General features: G+C 43.7%; 1 protein-coding gene across 14 annotated transcripts in view; it reads right to left on the bottom strand.

Moving 5' to 3' along the window:
• ZNF827 (zinc finger protein 827) overlaps window positions 1-15,098 on the bottom strand; it is a 163,869-nt gene that overhangs the window by 71,437 nt on the left and 77,334 nt on the right. For all 14 annotated transcript variants that reach the window (XR_011434925.1, XR_011434924.1, XM_023636477.2 and 11 more), the window contains exons 6-7: window positions 4,955-5,194; window positions 2,554-2,611 (exon numbers count right to left, since the gene is read on the bottom strand). Coding sequence is in view for 12 of the 14 variants with exons in the window: in XM_023636477.2 (XP_023492245.1) it covers window positions 2,554-2,611; window positions 4,955-5,194 (298 nt within the window). In the remaining 2 variants the exon portion in view is untranslated. The remainder of the gene's footprint in view (window positions 1-2,553; window positions 2,612-4,954; window positions 5,195-15,098) is intronic.

Raw genomic sequence — 15,098 nt, 5'->3', positions numbered from 1 at the left:
AGGCTGGATATAAGTCTTTTTGAAAACCATCACAAATCATACCTTAAAACATAACCCACAAGCTGACCTTGTGCATACAAAATAAGAGTTCCTTCTAAAACAGGGATCCAAAAAGAAGACAGAGAATTGGCATTTTTTCCCATCCCTGCGATCAGTCAACTCAGGTTACAGAGGATTTCTTGGCACAAGGCAGCTTGATGCTATTCCACCTGAAGTAATGAAGTGAGAAGGTAAAAAAGAGACCTATTTGAGAAGAGGCTAATTGAGCAAGTCACCTACTCAAAGGAAAAATAAAAGCACACCAAGGAGTTTGTAGAAGAACAATAAACCAAGAATTCTGGAACACTGTATCATGCCAGGGGCTCACAGGAAGCACTTTTTCTTTTGCTTTGGGCAAAAGATCTGATTTGGATTTCTTCTTACTCATAATCTCCCAGCAACAGGAGAATTTAAGGATTGCTTCATTTTTGCCAAATGGCTAAAAAAAATTTCTCTTCTAGCCTATAATTATGCTTTAGCTCCAGCCAAGGCAATTTAGGCTATGAGGTACATTTCACTTAGGGGCGAGTCCAAACCTCCTCTTACCTCTTCCCAGAGAACACCTGAACAGCATAAAATAACATGGTCTTGCAGCATACCTTTCTGTTATATAAATATTATCATGTAATCTTAAATACCCAGCAGAAAACCTCCACAGGAGATGCTGCTGGAGTCCTGCCCAGATCTGCTTCATACACTAGCGCAGTCACCCCAAGTTGCTGGGAGGGTTGGTGGCTAACACTGAGTGAGACCTGCCCTCACCATTGGAGCCCCCTCACCTGGGAGGTTACACACCCCTGCTAAAGTTAGTGAATAATAAGGGGGGAAAAAGGGCTGGCCCCCTTGCCTCAGGGCAGGATTTACTCTGTGGTGCAATTCATGCTCCAGAATTCTCTCTGGGATAGAGCTGAAGCTAGAATCCACCTAAAGCCCCATCCTTGCTCAGCTCCCTCTCCTTCCCTCTCCTGCCCCATCACTTCCCTGCAGGCTCCTCTGAGAGCACTCCCTCAGTAAATAAAGCCCCTCCATAGGAATTCCCGTCTCAGGCTCTGCTTCTAGGGAACCTGACCTGTGCACTTTGAGAAGCCTATGGAAGCAAATTAAAATGAACATTTATTATTTTTAGGCGCCGTCTTTCAATATCTACCAATCCAGACAATTTCATGTGTTTAGACCCATGGGCACAGGCATAGATACTAAATAGTCTTAAGACGACACGTAGAAGGTAGGCTGAAATCCGTGGTAGCTCATATCTCCAATTTGGGCATCCAACTTAAGAGATAAATAGCCTTTCCAGCCATTCATTTCCCAATAAAATGCACAGACCAGATCGAAAGCCCCATTTTCCATCTGTGCGCTTTTATACGGAGACAAGGCTAACGCCACTCTTCCGTGGAAAGTGGAGGTTCCTTTCCTTAATACTATATAAACTCTGTGTGAGGCAAGTTGGCTCTGTTTTCATTGCTGTTTGATATGTGATATTCTTAAATTCCAATTCATAGAGTTAAGAAGAAAAAACAACTCGGATTAAGGTTCGAATGAGCACTGTCCACATGCCTAATGATGCTCTGAGGTCAATTTACACCATATCAAAAAGAAAAACATTCTTTCTCTTTTGTTGCAAGAATTAAAAGCACAAAACCAATCAATTGCTCCCTTCAGGAAGAATCTGTCTAAACTTGCTCAGGAAAGCAAAGATCCTTGACCTAAAGCCTTCAGAGGGAGAGGTCACACCTCCCCACAGTAGTGGGGTCTGTGCTTGTCGGCGCTGGCCTACAGCAGCTCAGGGCTGGGGGGCCTTGCAGGGCTGGGATGAGCAGCAGCACTGGCTGGTCCTCCTGCTTTTATGTGGCAGACTGATGGGCAGCCCACTCTGGCTGACCTCCCCAAACTGCCTTTGGCAAATGGGAAGCTTCCTTACTTACAGCTATTAGTGATATCAGTTTTCCTGCAATTTTTAAAATCATTGTCTTTCTTCTGCTTTTTCAATGTGTGACCTCCTAACAACGCTGTGAGGTGAAAAGTTGGGATATCCTCGGTGCCAAATTATCAGCCCATAGCCGCAGAGGTACTTGGGAGCCCAGCTGCCATAAGAACCGGGGTCTACCAGCTGAGGGAGGCTTTCCAGAGACAGAGACCCAGCTCCCAATGACACAGAGGCCCAGCTCCCAATGACAGCTGTGCCACCCATTCAAATTCCCAAGGAAAGAAACTTTTGCAAAGTTCTGCAAAATGACATCTACTTCACGAAATTATTGCAAGGAACAAGTAACATATGGAAAACTCCCCAGCAAAGTGACACCTATTAGGGGTTTAATAAATATTAATGGTCTTCCCCTGGGTGTCCTTGTTTTCTGTATTGTTTCCACCAAATGAAAATGGAGGTAAAGGGCGGGAATCCTGGGAACCCAGTGGGAGAAAATGGTTTGGGGAACAAGGTTCTACACGTGATGTGGACCTGATGGCCCGCACAGGGGCATTGTGAGGGGACCCTGCACGAAGGGGCTTGCCTACCTGGTGGTCGTCCGGATGGTGTTTTCTTTTGTGTGACTGTTCTCTTTGCTTACTTTTTCTGTAAGGAAAAGAATGAAACACAGACTCTTAGGGCCTTGTCACCCAGCTTGCGTCTTTAAGGCTTAAGCAGAAACATCCTCAACATTTCTCCTTCTTTTTTGTGGTTTTCTTTTGGTTTCTTTTTTAAACATCCAAACCCTCCCTGTCTTACTGCTGAGGGCAATGATCAAAAGCATGTAGATGGCACCCACAAAAATATTTCATTAAAAAACAATCAAAGGGAAACAGTTGCTGAAAAATTTCAACTGTGTTGTCTGATTTTAATTGGGCCTGAGTAGGTACATGTACACATATACACACAGACACACACAGATGTGCACAGTTATTTCCACTCTGTCTTCCCCCAGCCGAAAGTCTCTGCTTTCCTCTGATTCAGCACGAAATCTGCAGTTGTTGCAACCGTTCCGCTTCTGACTTTGATGACAACCTTTAAGCATTTTGTATTGTCAGGCCCCTTTGTGGAAAGGCAATATAAAAAACAGCCATAAGACCCCTGGGTGCTGCAGCCATTGAGTGCTTATTCTGATAAATGTCACTAGGGACAAAAAAATATCATTAGACAAGAAGAGGTAAACCCTGCCTTACTCTGTCTTGAGGTCTGTATCTACCAGCTGTCAGAAATTATTTAATTAGCTTTCAAGAACACAAAAGTTGAACTCTGGACTTCCCGATCCAGTTCAAATGTGAGGATTCTGCCCTGACTGTCAGAGCTGCCAATGGCTTCTTTTAAGTATCCAGAGAAAACCTGGCCAACTCTACTCCGGTTTCAGATTTCAACGGCAGGGCGAGTAAAAAACTCCTAATCTTACGGATTTGAGAAAAAATTTAAACAAAGATTTACAACATCTGTCCCACACTTTGTAACACTTGTCTGAAGCTGCTGTGTGCATGTTTGCGTGGACAATTCCTTTCTGTCCACTCAACCGAGACAATGAGGGTGAATGTGGATTCAGAGGCAGCTTCTTTCAGAGAGCAGGAAATTGGGGCTTCATGACTTGCCTGAGGTCACCCAGGCAGTCAGTGACAGCGCCAGGGTGAGAAGTTTTTAGCTGATAGTAGACCGTGATAATGTACTGCGAGAGAACAGACTTTCTGAAAAGAACCACCCTGGCCTCACTCGGGCAAATTTTAACTGCTACATCATTTTCAAAGTTATATTGTTTTTAGATATGCTTTCAACCTGTAAAAAAAAAAAAAAACTCTTCTATGTTTTGGAGCTTGCAAAGATCTCTGTGTCCTATTAAGTTTACTAAATTAACTATTTCCACCATGGCAGAGCTCTGCACAAACACAGTCCTCATTTGAGAACACGGGCAGTCATTTTCAGCACTGATAGTTTCACAGCCACGGGGTGTGTCACCAGGTCAACCAGAACGTGAACTATCACGACAGACACGGAGTCCAGCTTCTTTTCTCTTTCCTGGTACTTTTCTTAAGGGAGGAAAACAAGTGAATACTTAAATAAGGAGGCCTTTAATGGGTGTTTTAAATCTGTTATCCATAAGAAAAGAGTTGATCAAATATTGGTAACAAACTTTACTGACGCATGAACTTCAATATGCAGGCCAATGCTTGACTATGACAAGGTATCTGTATTTCTACATAAATCTGAATCTTATATGTGTGTGTATCATCCTTCTCAATCATGTTCAAACAATCACAGCATATTAAATTTGTTAAGGACGAAGAGTACGCACCTTGAAAGAATTAACAAAGGGAACAACTTAGGTACTAAGACCCTCAACTATTCTATCAAGACACTTAGCTGAGCTGGTAACGACTGCACTTTTAAATTCCAAGTATTCAAAGTAGAAACAGTTGGTTTACAGAAAATGTTCTACTAGGTTATAGCTAGATAAGGGTCCTCATACTTTCATCTTTTGCTTTCCCCTTTCCTTGATTTTTTTTTTTTTTGGCAAGATACAGTAAAATCTCATTAATTCAGACCACGCTAATTTGGAATTTACGGTAATTCAGTCACTGTTGGAGTAAATTGAAGTTTATCTTTTGCACATTAGGAAAAAAAAGGCTGCTAATCAGATAAACCGCCTAAACAAAATTAGAGGTGAGATGTTTAGCCCAGTCCACAGGAAACACTTGCACAGAATTGAACAGAGTTCTAATTTCAAATGATTCTTAACTATTTATTAAAGAAAGTTTGGCAGGAGTTCTACTTGGTAACATTTTATTAACTGTTGGTTTGAGTGGCAGTATGCATATTAAAGTAACAAAATTGATTTCTGTCTAAAAAAATCCTATAATGTGGGTGTTTCTACTTTGTTACAGTGGCTTTCCTTCCAATTATTCCCAATTATTGACATTTTTCTGCACCTGCACATACCTGACAGTTGAAAGAGGAGCTCGGAAGCCATCTTCACAGAGATATCTTGACTGAAGAGGTTTCTCTCTGGGGGCACTCTGCCCTCTGGCATCTTCTGTAAGGGTTCGGTTTTCTCTCGCCCGATTAAAGTGCTATAGCCAACATTCCGGCTGGGTGATATCGAGACATGCGAGTCCTGGATGTCAACCTCCATGGGTTCCTCTTTAATCTTCACCATCTGAGTTTCCTTGTAGCTTTCCGCTGCAAGCAGGTGAATGAAGAGAAACAAAAACACCAGAGTTTCTTAATTCCGAACCAAACCCAGTTTCTAATCCCAGGGAGAGCTACGAGGATTGCGTCAGGGAGCAGTTTAGAAGACAGCTGCACGGCACACTCACCCACCTGGTTCCCTGAAAAGGGAGGAAACTGAAGCCCATAGAGATTAAGTGACTTATCCAAGGCCACACAAATAGCAAGAGAACCAGGCTGAAGTCTCCAGATCTAGAACTCGGGTTTCCTAACTAGGGTCTCCTGACTACTCCCAGGCACGCTTCTCCTCTGCCTGCTGCTTCCAGAACGGATGGAGAACATGGCAAACATCTGTCATTGTTTCATAACTTACTCAACTTCAGTGACTCAAATATGAGCAAGCATAGTAATACCATGATTTTCTCCCTCTATTTTTAAAGTTCTGATCGATATTTTTTCTTTCTCTTCTAGGGCACTGAAATTAAGAAAAGATAAATAAGGTTGATTCAGCTGAGACATTTACACCTTCTAGGAGATAGTAATCCTCAAGACCACCTAGGAAGTTAATTGCAGCCCAAGGATTAGCATTTAGAAAAACAGCAATCCTACAGGTTATAACAACAGTTCAATTCACTGACTGTTCTTGCTTTAGGTGTGACTATTAGATGCTTGGTCTTTAGCCTGAAACATGCATTCACTTTGCAAGATTGGAGTGCCTTTATGTCCATGTGCCCCTTAGAGCTAATGACAGAATATCTTTGAAACCAGGTGGGGCAATTAGCCCAGCTATGTATTTGGGTGATTTTAAAATAAGGCCACACTTTCAAATCAATAAGGATTTATTAGTAACTGCTGTGTACTCAGCACTCTGGAAAACAGGAAACAAAAAGCACTCAGATAGATAGACAGATAGATACATCATGGACAGACAGATAGAGTAGTAGGTTGAATGGCTGAAGATATCTCTATGTCCTAACCCAAGGAAGCTAAGAATGTGACCTTATTTGGAAAAAAGGTATTTGCAGATGTGCTTGAATTAAGGATCTCAAGATGAGATCATCCTGGATTATCCAGGTAGGCCCGAAATCCAATGCCAAGTGTCCTTATAATAGACAGGAAAGGACAAGACACAGACACAGTGGAAAAGGCCATGAAGACCAAGACAGTGCTATAGACTGAACGTTTGTGTCTCCCTCAAAATTAATATGTGGAAACCTAATTCCCAATGTGATGGTATTTGGAGGTGGGGCCTTTGGGAGGTGATTAGGTCATAAGGGTGGAGCCCTCATAAATGAGATTAGTGCCCATATAAAGAAGACCCTATAGAGCTCCCTTGCCCCCCTGCCATGTGAGTACGCAGCAAAAAAATGCCTGTCTGTGAAGCAGGAAGAGGGTCCTCACCAGACACTGAACATTCAGACTCCTCAATCTTGGACTTCCTGGCCTCCAGAACTATAAAATAAATTTCTGTTGTTTATAAGCCCCCCAGTCTGTGGTGCTCTGTCACAGCAGCCCAAAGAGACTAAGAGACAGGGACTGAGTTATGCAGCCATAAGCCAAGGATTGCCTGGAGCCACCAGAAACTGGAAGACGCAAGGAAAGATTCTCTCCTAGGTCTTCAGATTTCACACTGCTGGCTCTCAGGCCCGGAGGGAATAAATTTCTGTTGTTCTAAGCTACCAAGTTTGCGGTAATTTGTGAAGGATGGCTGGCTGCATAGATAGATATAACAATAAGAAACAATACAAAGCAGGTGCTGATCTGTGGGACAGTCAAGAGACGTGAAAGGGGAAATCTCATTGCTGTAAGCTGGATGGTCAGAGGAAACTATGGTTTTCTTGCAAAGTATGAAACAGGCGAAAGTCAAGCACATGTACAGTTTATTGATTTGCAGTAAAGAAGACAGAAGAGCTTTCAAATTAAATGATCAAAATTAATATGGTGCTATCACTACGATCTTATGTAAGAAATGTGCTAATTGTTCTTTTTTCTTCCTGACATTTTACACATGCTTCTCAGGGAAAATGACTTGTTTTTTGACAGCAACTAAACTGCAGGCAACTGTTATATTTAATTTAGATCCCTTCCCCCTTTCTCTATTCCTGCCAAGCTGTTTTTTCTCTGCATGTCTGTGAAGCTCAAAAAAGCCCCAAGTTCATTGATTGAATCATGCTAAAAAAAAAAAAAAAAAGAAAAGAAAAGAAGAGTATAAAGCTTTCCAAGTTACACGGTTAGCTTCTTTGCCTTTACTTCCAGTCCATCTGATTCCTTCTTGAGTACTGACCCCATCCCCTGCCCCTTTAGGGACTTGGTGACCTGACAGCTGACCTGACCTCCTGCCACATCAGCCATAGGTGCATTGACAATGCACATTTCCCGTTTTGTGTTTCTTCCAAGTTCTTCATATTTGGGAAATGACAGTAGGGTCAGTGTCACAGGTAGGTAATGATGTCTCTGAACCCTCCACGTCATTCCAAGGCCTGAAGGCAAACACGAGGAAATACTAGAAAGGGATTCATTTAGTTAAAAAAAAAATCTCAACAACATAAAGAGCAAAGCTAGAAAGATGCTTCATTATTCATCTCCCCCAATTCCTTTCCCCAGCTTTGCTCTTGGATTAAACACCACCTGGCTATACATACCACTGAATTTAATAAAATCGGTTTTTAAAAGCTACTTGGGATAATTTCAAGTATGATTTCTAAGAAGTGCTTTCTGCTCTTTCCAGTGACAACTCTTGACCTTTCAAAAATGCACAAAACACTGATCATTGATAAAAACCTTTAGCACTCTTCATCGACACGACAGACTCCACACGCACAGAGAAGAGCTTCTAACTGACATCTCAATGGGAAGTGAGACATAACACAATAAATATTTTTATAGTCCTTGCTCTTCCATGCAAGAGCATTGCTGCCAAGTGTTTTCTTGCCTTTTTTTTAAAGCAAGGTTTCGCACTATTGACATTTGGGGTCAGATACTTCTTTGTTGTGGGAGGCTGTGCTGTGCATTGCAGGATGTTTAGCAACATCCCGGGTCTCTACTCACTAGATACAGGCAGCATTGTCCCCGTAGTTGAGAGAACCACAAATAACTCCACACACTGACACTATCCTTTGGGGGCAAAATCACCCCAGCTGTATAGTTTTTTCCACACTCTAGTTTTCAACCCCCATCCCCCCAATTTAATCAGCACCCAAGGCAAAGAAGAAAGAAGAAGCTCCTCTGAAGTTCTAGCTTAGGCTCTGCCCCGTATTAAACACCATCTCAGCTGGGTGCCGGGACAGGCTGGCCTAGGATGCAGGAGGCAGGCTGACTTGGGGTTTCTGCTGCAGATCCCCCTTGGTCCAAGGCCAGCTCTCTCCCTTTTGCCTGGGGTGTCCTAACAACAATGGTTGTGTTAATGATTTCACCCACTCTTAGCCTTGACTCCCACGCCCAGGGACATGTCTACACATCCAGGATTTTACTCTTTCCCAACATCTTCCCCGCTCACACACACTGTGAATCCTTTTAGAATCTCTTCCTAAAAGAACAGTACAAATACTAATTTTACCCCAGGTGGCCAATACTGCTATTCCAAAAAAGAAACTTGCACATGGAGAAAGATGAGGGACCCGTGTTAACAGTGGGTAATGCCTAGGAAGTGGCTTGTGGGTGACTGTTTATTGCAATGCTTATTTGTATTTTGTAACTGTTTCATGACAAATACGGATATTTTATCATTTACCTAAATTTTTAAAAAATGAAAAAAAATTATCTATGTCCATAAACAAATGGTATTGCCAACGCCCCGTAGCATTGGAAGAGTGGTTTGTGAATCAGACAAGCCCTATTCAAACTCTGCTTGGTAACAGAAGGGGAAGAAGCAACAAGAATGCTATAATCTGGTCTTTTCTACCTTCAAAAACACAATACATATCAGCTATCAAACAGTACTATTTCATTCATCAGTCACTCGGTCATTCTGCAATCTTTTTTTTAATGTCTGCTATGTACTAAGTACTATGATGACCTGTAGGATACAGAGGTAAGGAAGGCATGCTTCTTGCCCTCAAGGAGTTTAAATCTAAATGAATGTTCAGACAAGTATAAAGAGCCCTGTAATAAAAGAGGTAAAATTAAAATCCAGTGTGGGAAGAAGAGCCAAGGAAGACTGTGAAGCAAAGCACAAAGGGGGAATTGTACTCGACCCGGGTTTTCAGGGACTGTCACGTTGTCTGGTTTGGCTGGAGGGCCCATACTGAGAGGCAGAACTGGTACCTTGAATAAGCAGGACTCACAGGGTGTCAACATAAAAGCAACTCTATTTTTGTCTTGCATTGTCTCTTTAAACCTGCCTGGTAGGAAGAGCTCTTTCGCCGTCCCTGAGTGCAGACTCAGGCAGGCTCATAACCTGATCATTCTTAGATAATACAAAGGCTTACATGGCCCCTTTAAATGACACAATGGTCACCATTCAGAACCCGGAAGGCCCAGTCCCATGCGTTAATCCACAGTTCCACCTTCCTCTAAAGGTGATCTTGCCCCTCCCCGGAAGAGTCTGCAGGCGTCTGTGGGGGGGGCCAGGGGAGGGGAGGTCGGCTCCTCCTCTCTTTCTTGTTGCCTTCTCCCCATCACTCCCCTTTCACACCCTACAGAAGAGCTAGAGAAGGAGGAGGGGAGGGAGGAGAGGTGAGCGGAAAGGAAAGGTCTTACCCCACAGTCCTGTTCTGGAATGATTTTCTCCTCTTTAGGCCAGATGGTTCTCTCAGGGGATTTGCATATGGGGTCTTCAGAGACCTTTAACTTCGAGGCTCTCTCCCCTGCACTTCCCTTTACCTGGCTGAACTCCTTCTAGCCTGGGGTCACTTATTTCATCCACTGCCCCACCACCACCCCAGGAAGCCACCTGTCTGCTTCCATCTCCCTTTGTGTTGAGGTACCGTCAATGTCTAGGCAGCCCCACTGGACTGCATTTAAGACAACATCCAGGCCAGCCCTCCTGTGGGAATTTGATATATGTTGAGGCCACGGGAAACAGCTGCCTCTCTATTTGATCAGAGAAAAAGGGTAAGTTCAGGCCCGATGCAGCACAGCATCTCTTTCAGTCAGCCACCAAAGCAGTGTGCCAGCCCATTTCTCATTCTCTAGACTTCCCCACCAGACATCAGGACCAGTCCACTAGGCTCCCCAACTGAGGAAAACACATGACAAACTTCCCGGATGATGTCCCTTAAGACGTGCTCTCTAGATTTGGGGTGAGAGGCCAGTACCCCCTCCCCTATCCCTGCAAACCTGAAGCAGGGGGATCACAGCACAGCTCTCTCCAAAATCCCCTCCCCCCAACCTTCAATAACCTCTCACTTTTATGCTCTCTCAATTTGGCCAAGAGGTCCAAGGCTTTGTGAGTGTGTGTGTGGGAGAATGTATGTAACATAAAATTTATCATTTTAACCATTTTTAAGTGTATGGTTCAGTGGCATTAAGTACATTTTCATTGTTGTGTAGCCATCACCACCACCCATCTCCAGACCTTTTTCATCTTCCTCAACAGAAACTCTACCTATTAAACAATAACTCCCCGTTCCCCCTTCCCCCAACCTCTGGCAACCACTATTCTACTTTCTGACTTTATGCCAAGAGGATTTTTTTGTTTTTTAATTCTCCGTGCTGTAACTTTGGTGCTGAAGCCAAATCTTCCATTTAACATACTGTTTAACAAAGAGTGTCAGGTTATATTCCAGAGAAACAAAACTGGGGAGGTAGGGACGGGCAGAATATGGAATCTTAGGTGCTAGGCCTGGAAACTTGTACTGAATGGGGAGCCAGCGAGGATCCAGCCATTGGGAGGTTTGTGCAGGGGAGAAGCATGATCAGATGACATTTCAGAAGGCCAATCTGGCAGTTGCACTTCAAAGGGACAAGAGGAATTGGAAATGGGGGGGGGGGGGGCGTCGTGTTAGATGCTTACTGTAGTAATCCAAGCAAGGAGGTGATGAGGACCTGAACTAAAGATCATGAGGATAGAAAAGATTCACAAGATATTCTAGAGGTTGAATGGGGAGGAATCGGTGGTGGACTGACTAGGAGTCTGACTTAAGAAGAGACCAAAGTGAGAGAATTATGAAGGAACTTTGTACATGGCTGGAATAAGGGATAGTGTGATTAGAAAAATAATTCTGTGACTTTTAAGCCTTGAGATTTGGAAGATGCTATTAATAGGAGCAGGCAAATAGAAAGGCTAGGGAGAAATACACAGGGAAATTTTCAGTTTTGTTTTAGCTGAGTATTTATGGTTCCTACAGGGAGTGGAGGTGGTGATGGCTTATGGACAGTAAGAGAAGAACCACCAGTGACACAGAGATGGGAAGTCACCTGAATCCAGGGGACTAGGTGAGTTCAGCAAGGGAGAGTGAGTAGAGAGCAGTGGATGGGGTGGAACTGTTACCATCCACTCTTACAAAGGAGGAGGAAGAAAAGAAGCAAGGAAAAGAGGTGGAGAGGGAGTGGTCCAGTGTGGTGGTCCAGCACATGGCACCCAGAGAGAAGGAGAGAGGCACCATCACAAGAGCCTCCTGCTTCCTGCCTCCGAGCCTGGCAGAGGGACCCCTGCACTCCTGCCCTTGGGTTCCTGCATCCTTACAAGGGCTCCTCTTAGTTTCTGTCCCATGTAAAGCCCCAGCCCCATTTTCCTCGCATCCTCTCTCATTGCCTTCATGCTCCTGCAATACTGAAATATCCCAGTTGCCTGAACATGTCATGCTATTTCTCACTTTATCTCCTTCTTAAAAACCCTGCTAACACCATATTCAGATTTCAAAACTATTTAGATGTCCCTTTTGTGAGCAGCCTTCCTTTATCCTCACCAAATGGCACCTTCTCCTTCCTCTGTCCTACCTCTAGATTGTAAGGTCCTTGCAAATATTGTAGTGCATTGCAATTATTATTTACAGACAGCTTCCCCTCTGGACCGAACTCTCAGGGGAGAGGTAGATTCGTATTCATCTTTCAGAAAGATGCCCAAGACTTTGCACGGGGCCTGGCACATTCAACGTGCTTAATGTATTTTTGTCACTCGCCTCACCTGAGGCAAAGCACACAGTAGGCGTGTAATGCTATTCTCCTTTCCTGACTCCTCAGTCTGCCGTAGACACTCACACATGCTATGAACTTAAAACAAACATGAAAGGATGAAACACTGGCCATGGCACTGAAATAAACAATAATGATTAACTGCTATCATGATCCTGACCTAGTATTTTAGAATAACAAGAAGCTTACAGAGCCTCTAGAAGCAATGCCAACTATGCCATGCAGAAACAATTCATCTTCTAGAGTGATATTCCTGTCAATCAGATAAATTAAAAATCTTTCATCTCCAACTTGCCATCCTCAAAGATAAAAAGTTCTTGGTTGGGCACCGTCCAGGTGTGAGAGTTGACTCCTGTAGGCATCAGGTTTATTACTTAATACTTTGGGAACAACAATCCAGGCCAAAAGGACGGAACTGAAACAAACGAGCAGGAACAAGAAATGAGATTCCATGGCTGTTGCAGGGCCTGGCAGCCGCTGGCATCTGATAAAGGGAGCTGCCTTCTCCCTTTACTTTCTCTTACTTGCTTTGCCCTTGCCAAAATCAAAAGGCATTGGAGAGCTGGGCTGGGTTTCCTTGGTGGCACAGGGAGAGACCAAGCCCCACACTTACTGGAGCGGAGGCAAGGGTGGAAGCAGAAATGGAGAGGCTATTCCACAGAAGCCTGGCACTCTGCATTGGACTTTGTCTTCCCAGAGAGAAGCAAGGTGGGCGTGAAACAGCCTTGAGTCCAGCAGCCATTCTCTCACCCTATAAGTGGAGTTAGGACCCCAGGGAAATGGAGATAAATGTAGCTTCCATTCTTGAGATGAGAATCAAGAACCTCAAGTTTAGACGCTGAATGTTATTCTTCCTTCTCTCTTTTTCACCCTACCCTGCCTCTCTCTCTAGGAGCTATTGCACGGAACACAAGCACATGCATACCAAGGCAAGTTTTATGTTCTTAAACGACTGGATTGGTATATGCTTCTCCAAGGGAAGTTATATATTAAATTTCATTTTTCTCTACAACGTGGCCGTTGGGTCATTCTCACAATGCCCAGAGTGCAGCGGGCCCCAGCAGGGAAAAGATCCTCAAGGCTGGGCTTCTCCATGGGTGTTGCCGCACCCCAAGGGGAGGCAACACAAGCTCTGATCAGTTTCTTATTTTCCCTAATGGACATGTTGGTCAACTGTTCCTGTGGAAAAAGAGAGGAAACACTCCCCAAGAAAGAAGACAGTGGTGCGGCAGATTTTTCTCTACTTCTCCTAACAGACAGGAACCTTCAAGAAGAGCATTTTCCACTCCCCTCTTCTTGGAGAAGCAGAATGGGAGATTTAATACCTGGAATGGGTAAAACACATGTTCTCTGGACTAGAAGGTAACAGGCTCAGTTGAGGGCAAAGGTGCTAAACGGTGTGAGGTAGGGAATTGAACTCCCCCCTCAATTAAAAAAAAAGGGAAAGAATAGTATTTTTCAACAGAAGAGCCCTACCTTGACCTCCAGGGCGCACACACACACACTCCACACATTTCACCCAGAACTGCACAGGACTAACTGAGCAAACCATGGGACCAAGCCAATGTCTATGAGGAAGACAGGCAGAGATGTGTAAGAAATTTAAAAACTTACTAAACAATTAATTAAATGAAACCATCTTTTCCAGGTGACGAAACCAATCTCCATCGTAATTTAAACATTAGGAGAATTTTGTTTAAAATGATGGGGCTAGGTTTTTTGTACGCCCCTTCCTTCTTTTTTTTTTTCTCTCTCTCGCACACACGTATCACAGTTCTGATTCCTAAAACACTTTGAAAGATATCATCAGAATTGGACTTTTGACTTAAACTACCAAAACCATAAATTAACTAGTGTTTCCCCTCTCTATCAGTATATTGCTTGGCAACTTAAGAAGGAAAATTAACAAACATTTGAAGAACTACCTATGCACACTAGAATTGACAATTTAGTAGACAGAGATAAACAGAAGATCAACTTAGAATCAAGTTTTTAGAAACACACACTGAGGACGCCCAGGTGCTCCATTTTACTAATTGTTCTGAATCTGCAAGGAACAAATATGCCCTAAAAAAATGGAACTTAAACTTTAAAGGTGATGAAAAGTTAGCCAGACCTGGAAGTTGTCTTTCAGGGGTCCAAGAAACATCTCATTTTCCATCAGAGCAAAGTACTTGATGCTTTACTCTTCTGTCAATTTTTAAATTAGTCTTTGCACTCCCTATACCAGCAAGCAATGCAACAGGTCCTGGCCTGATAAGACTCCACTGGGCATTTGACGGTGTTTTCAGACCGGCTACAAAACAGGGCCCACAGCTGCAGCACAAGTTTTGAACTTGATTCAAGGTGTGATACTGCCTAGCGGTAAACTACACAGGAGGTTCCTGTAGCATATAGGAAGGTCCCTCGAGTAGTCACGTGGAAGCATACGTCCATCACACACAACAAATTCTGCACTCAATTTCACTTTTGTCCAAATGACAATCAAGAATTAAAATCTTTCAGGGGCTGGCCCCGTGGCCAAGTGGTTAAGTTCATGCGCTCCGCTGCAGGCAGCCCGGTGTTTCGTTGGTTTGAATCATGGCACTGCTTGTCAAACCACGCTGAGGCAGCGTCCTGCATGCCACAACTAGAAGGACCCACAACAAAGAACATACAACTATGTACTGGGGGACTTTGGGGAGAAAAAGGAAAAAATAAAATAAAAATAATAAAAATAAAAAGAATAAAAAAGGGGGCCGGCTCCGCGGCCGAGTGGTTAAGTTCACGTGCTCTGCTGCGGCGGCCCAGGGTTCGGATCCTGGGTACGGACATGGCACCACTCGTTAGGCCACATTGAGGC

This window comes from Equus caballus, chromosome 2 (assembly GCF_041296265.1).
Source record: "Equus caballus isolate H_3958 breed thoroughbred chromosome 2, TB-T2T, whole genome shotgun sequence".
Classification (NCBI taxonomy): Eukaryota; Metazoa; Chordata; class Mammalia; order Perissodactyla; family Equidae; genus Equus; species Equus caballus.
This window is presented reverse-complemented; position numbering and strand designations above follow the sequence as displayed.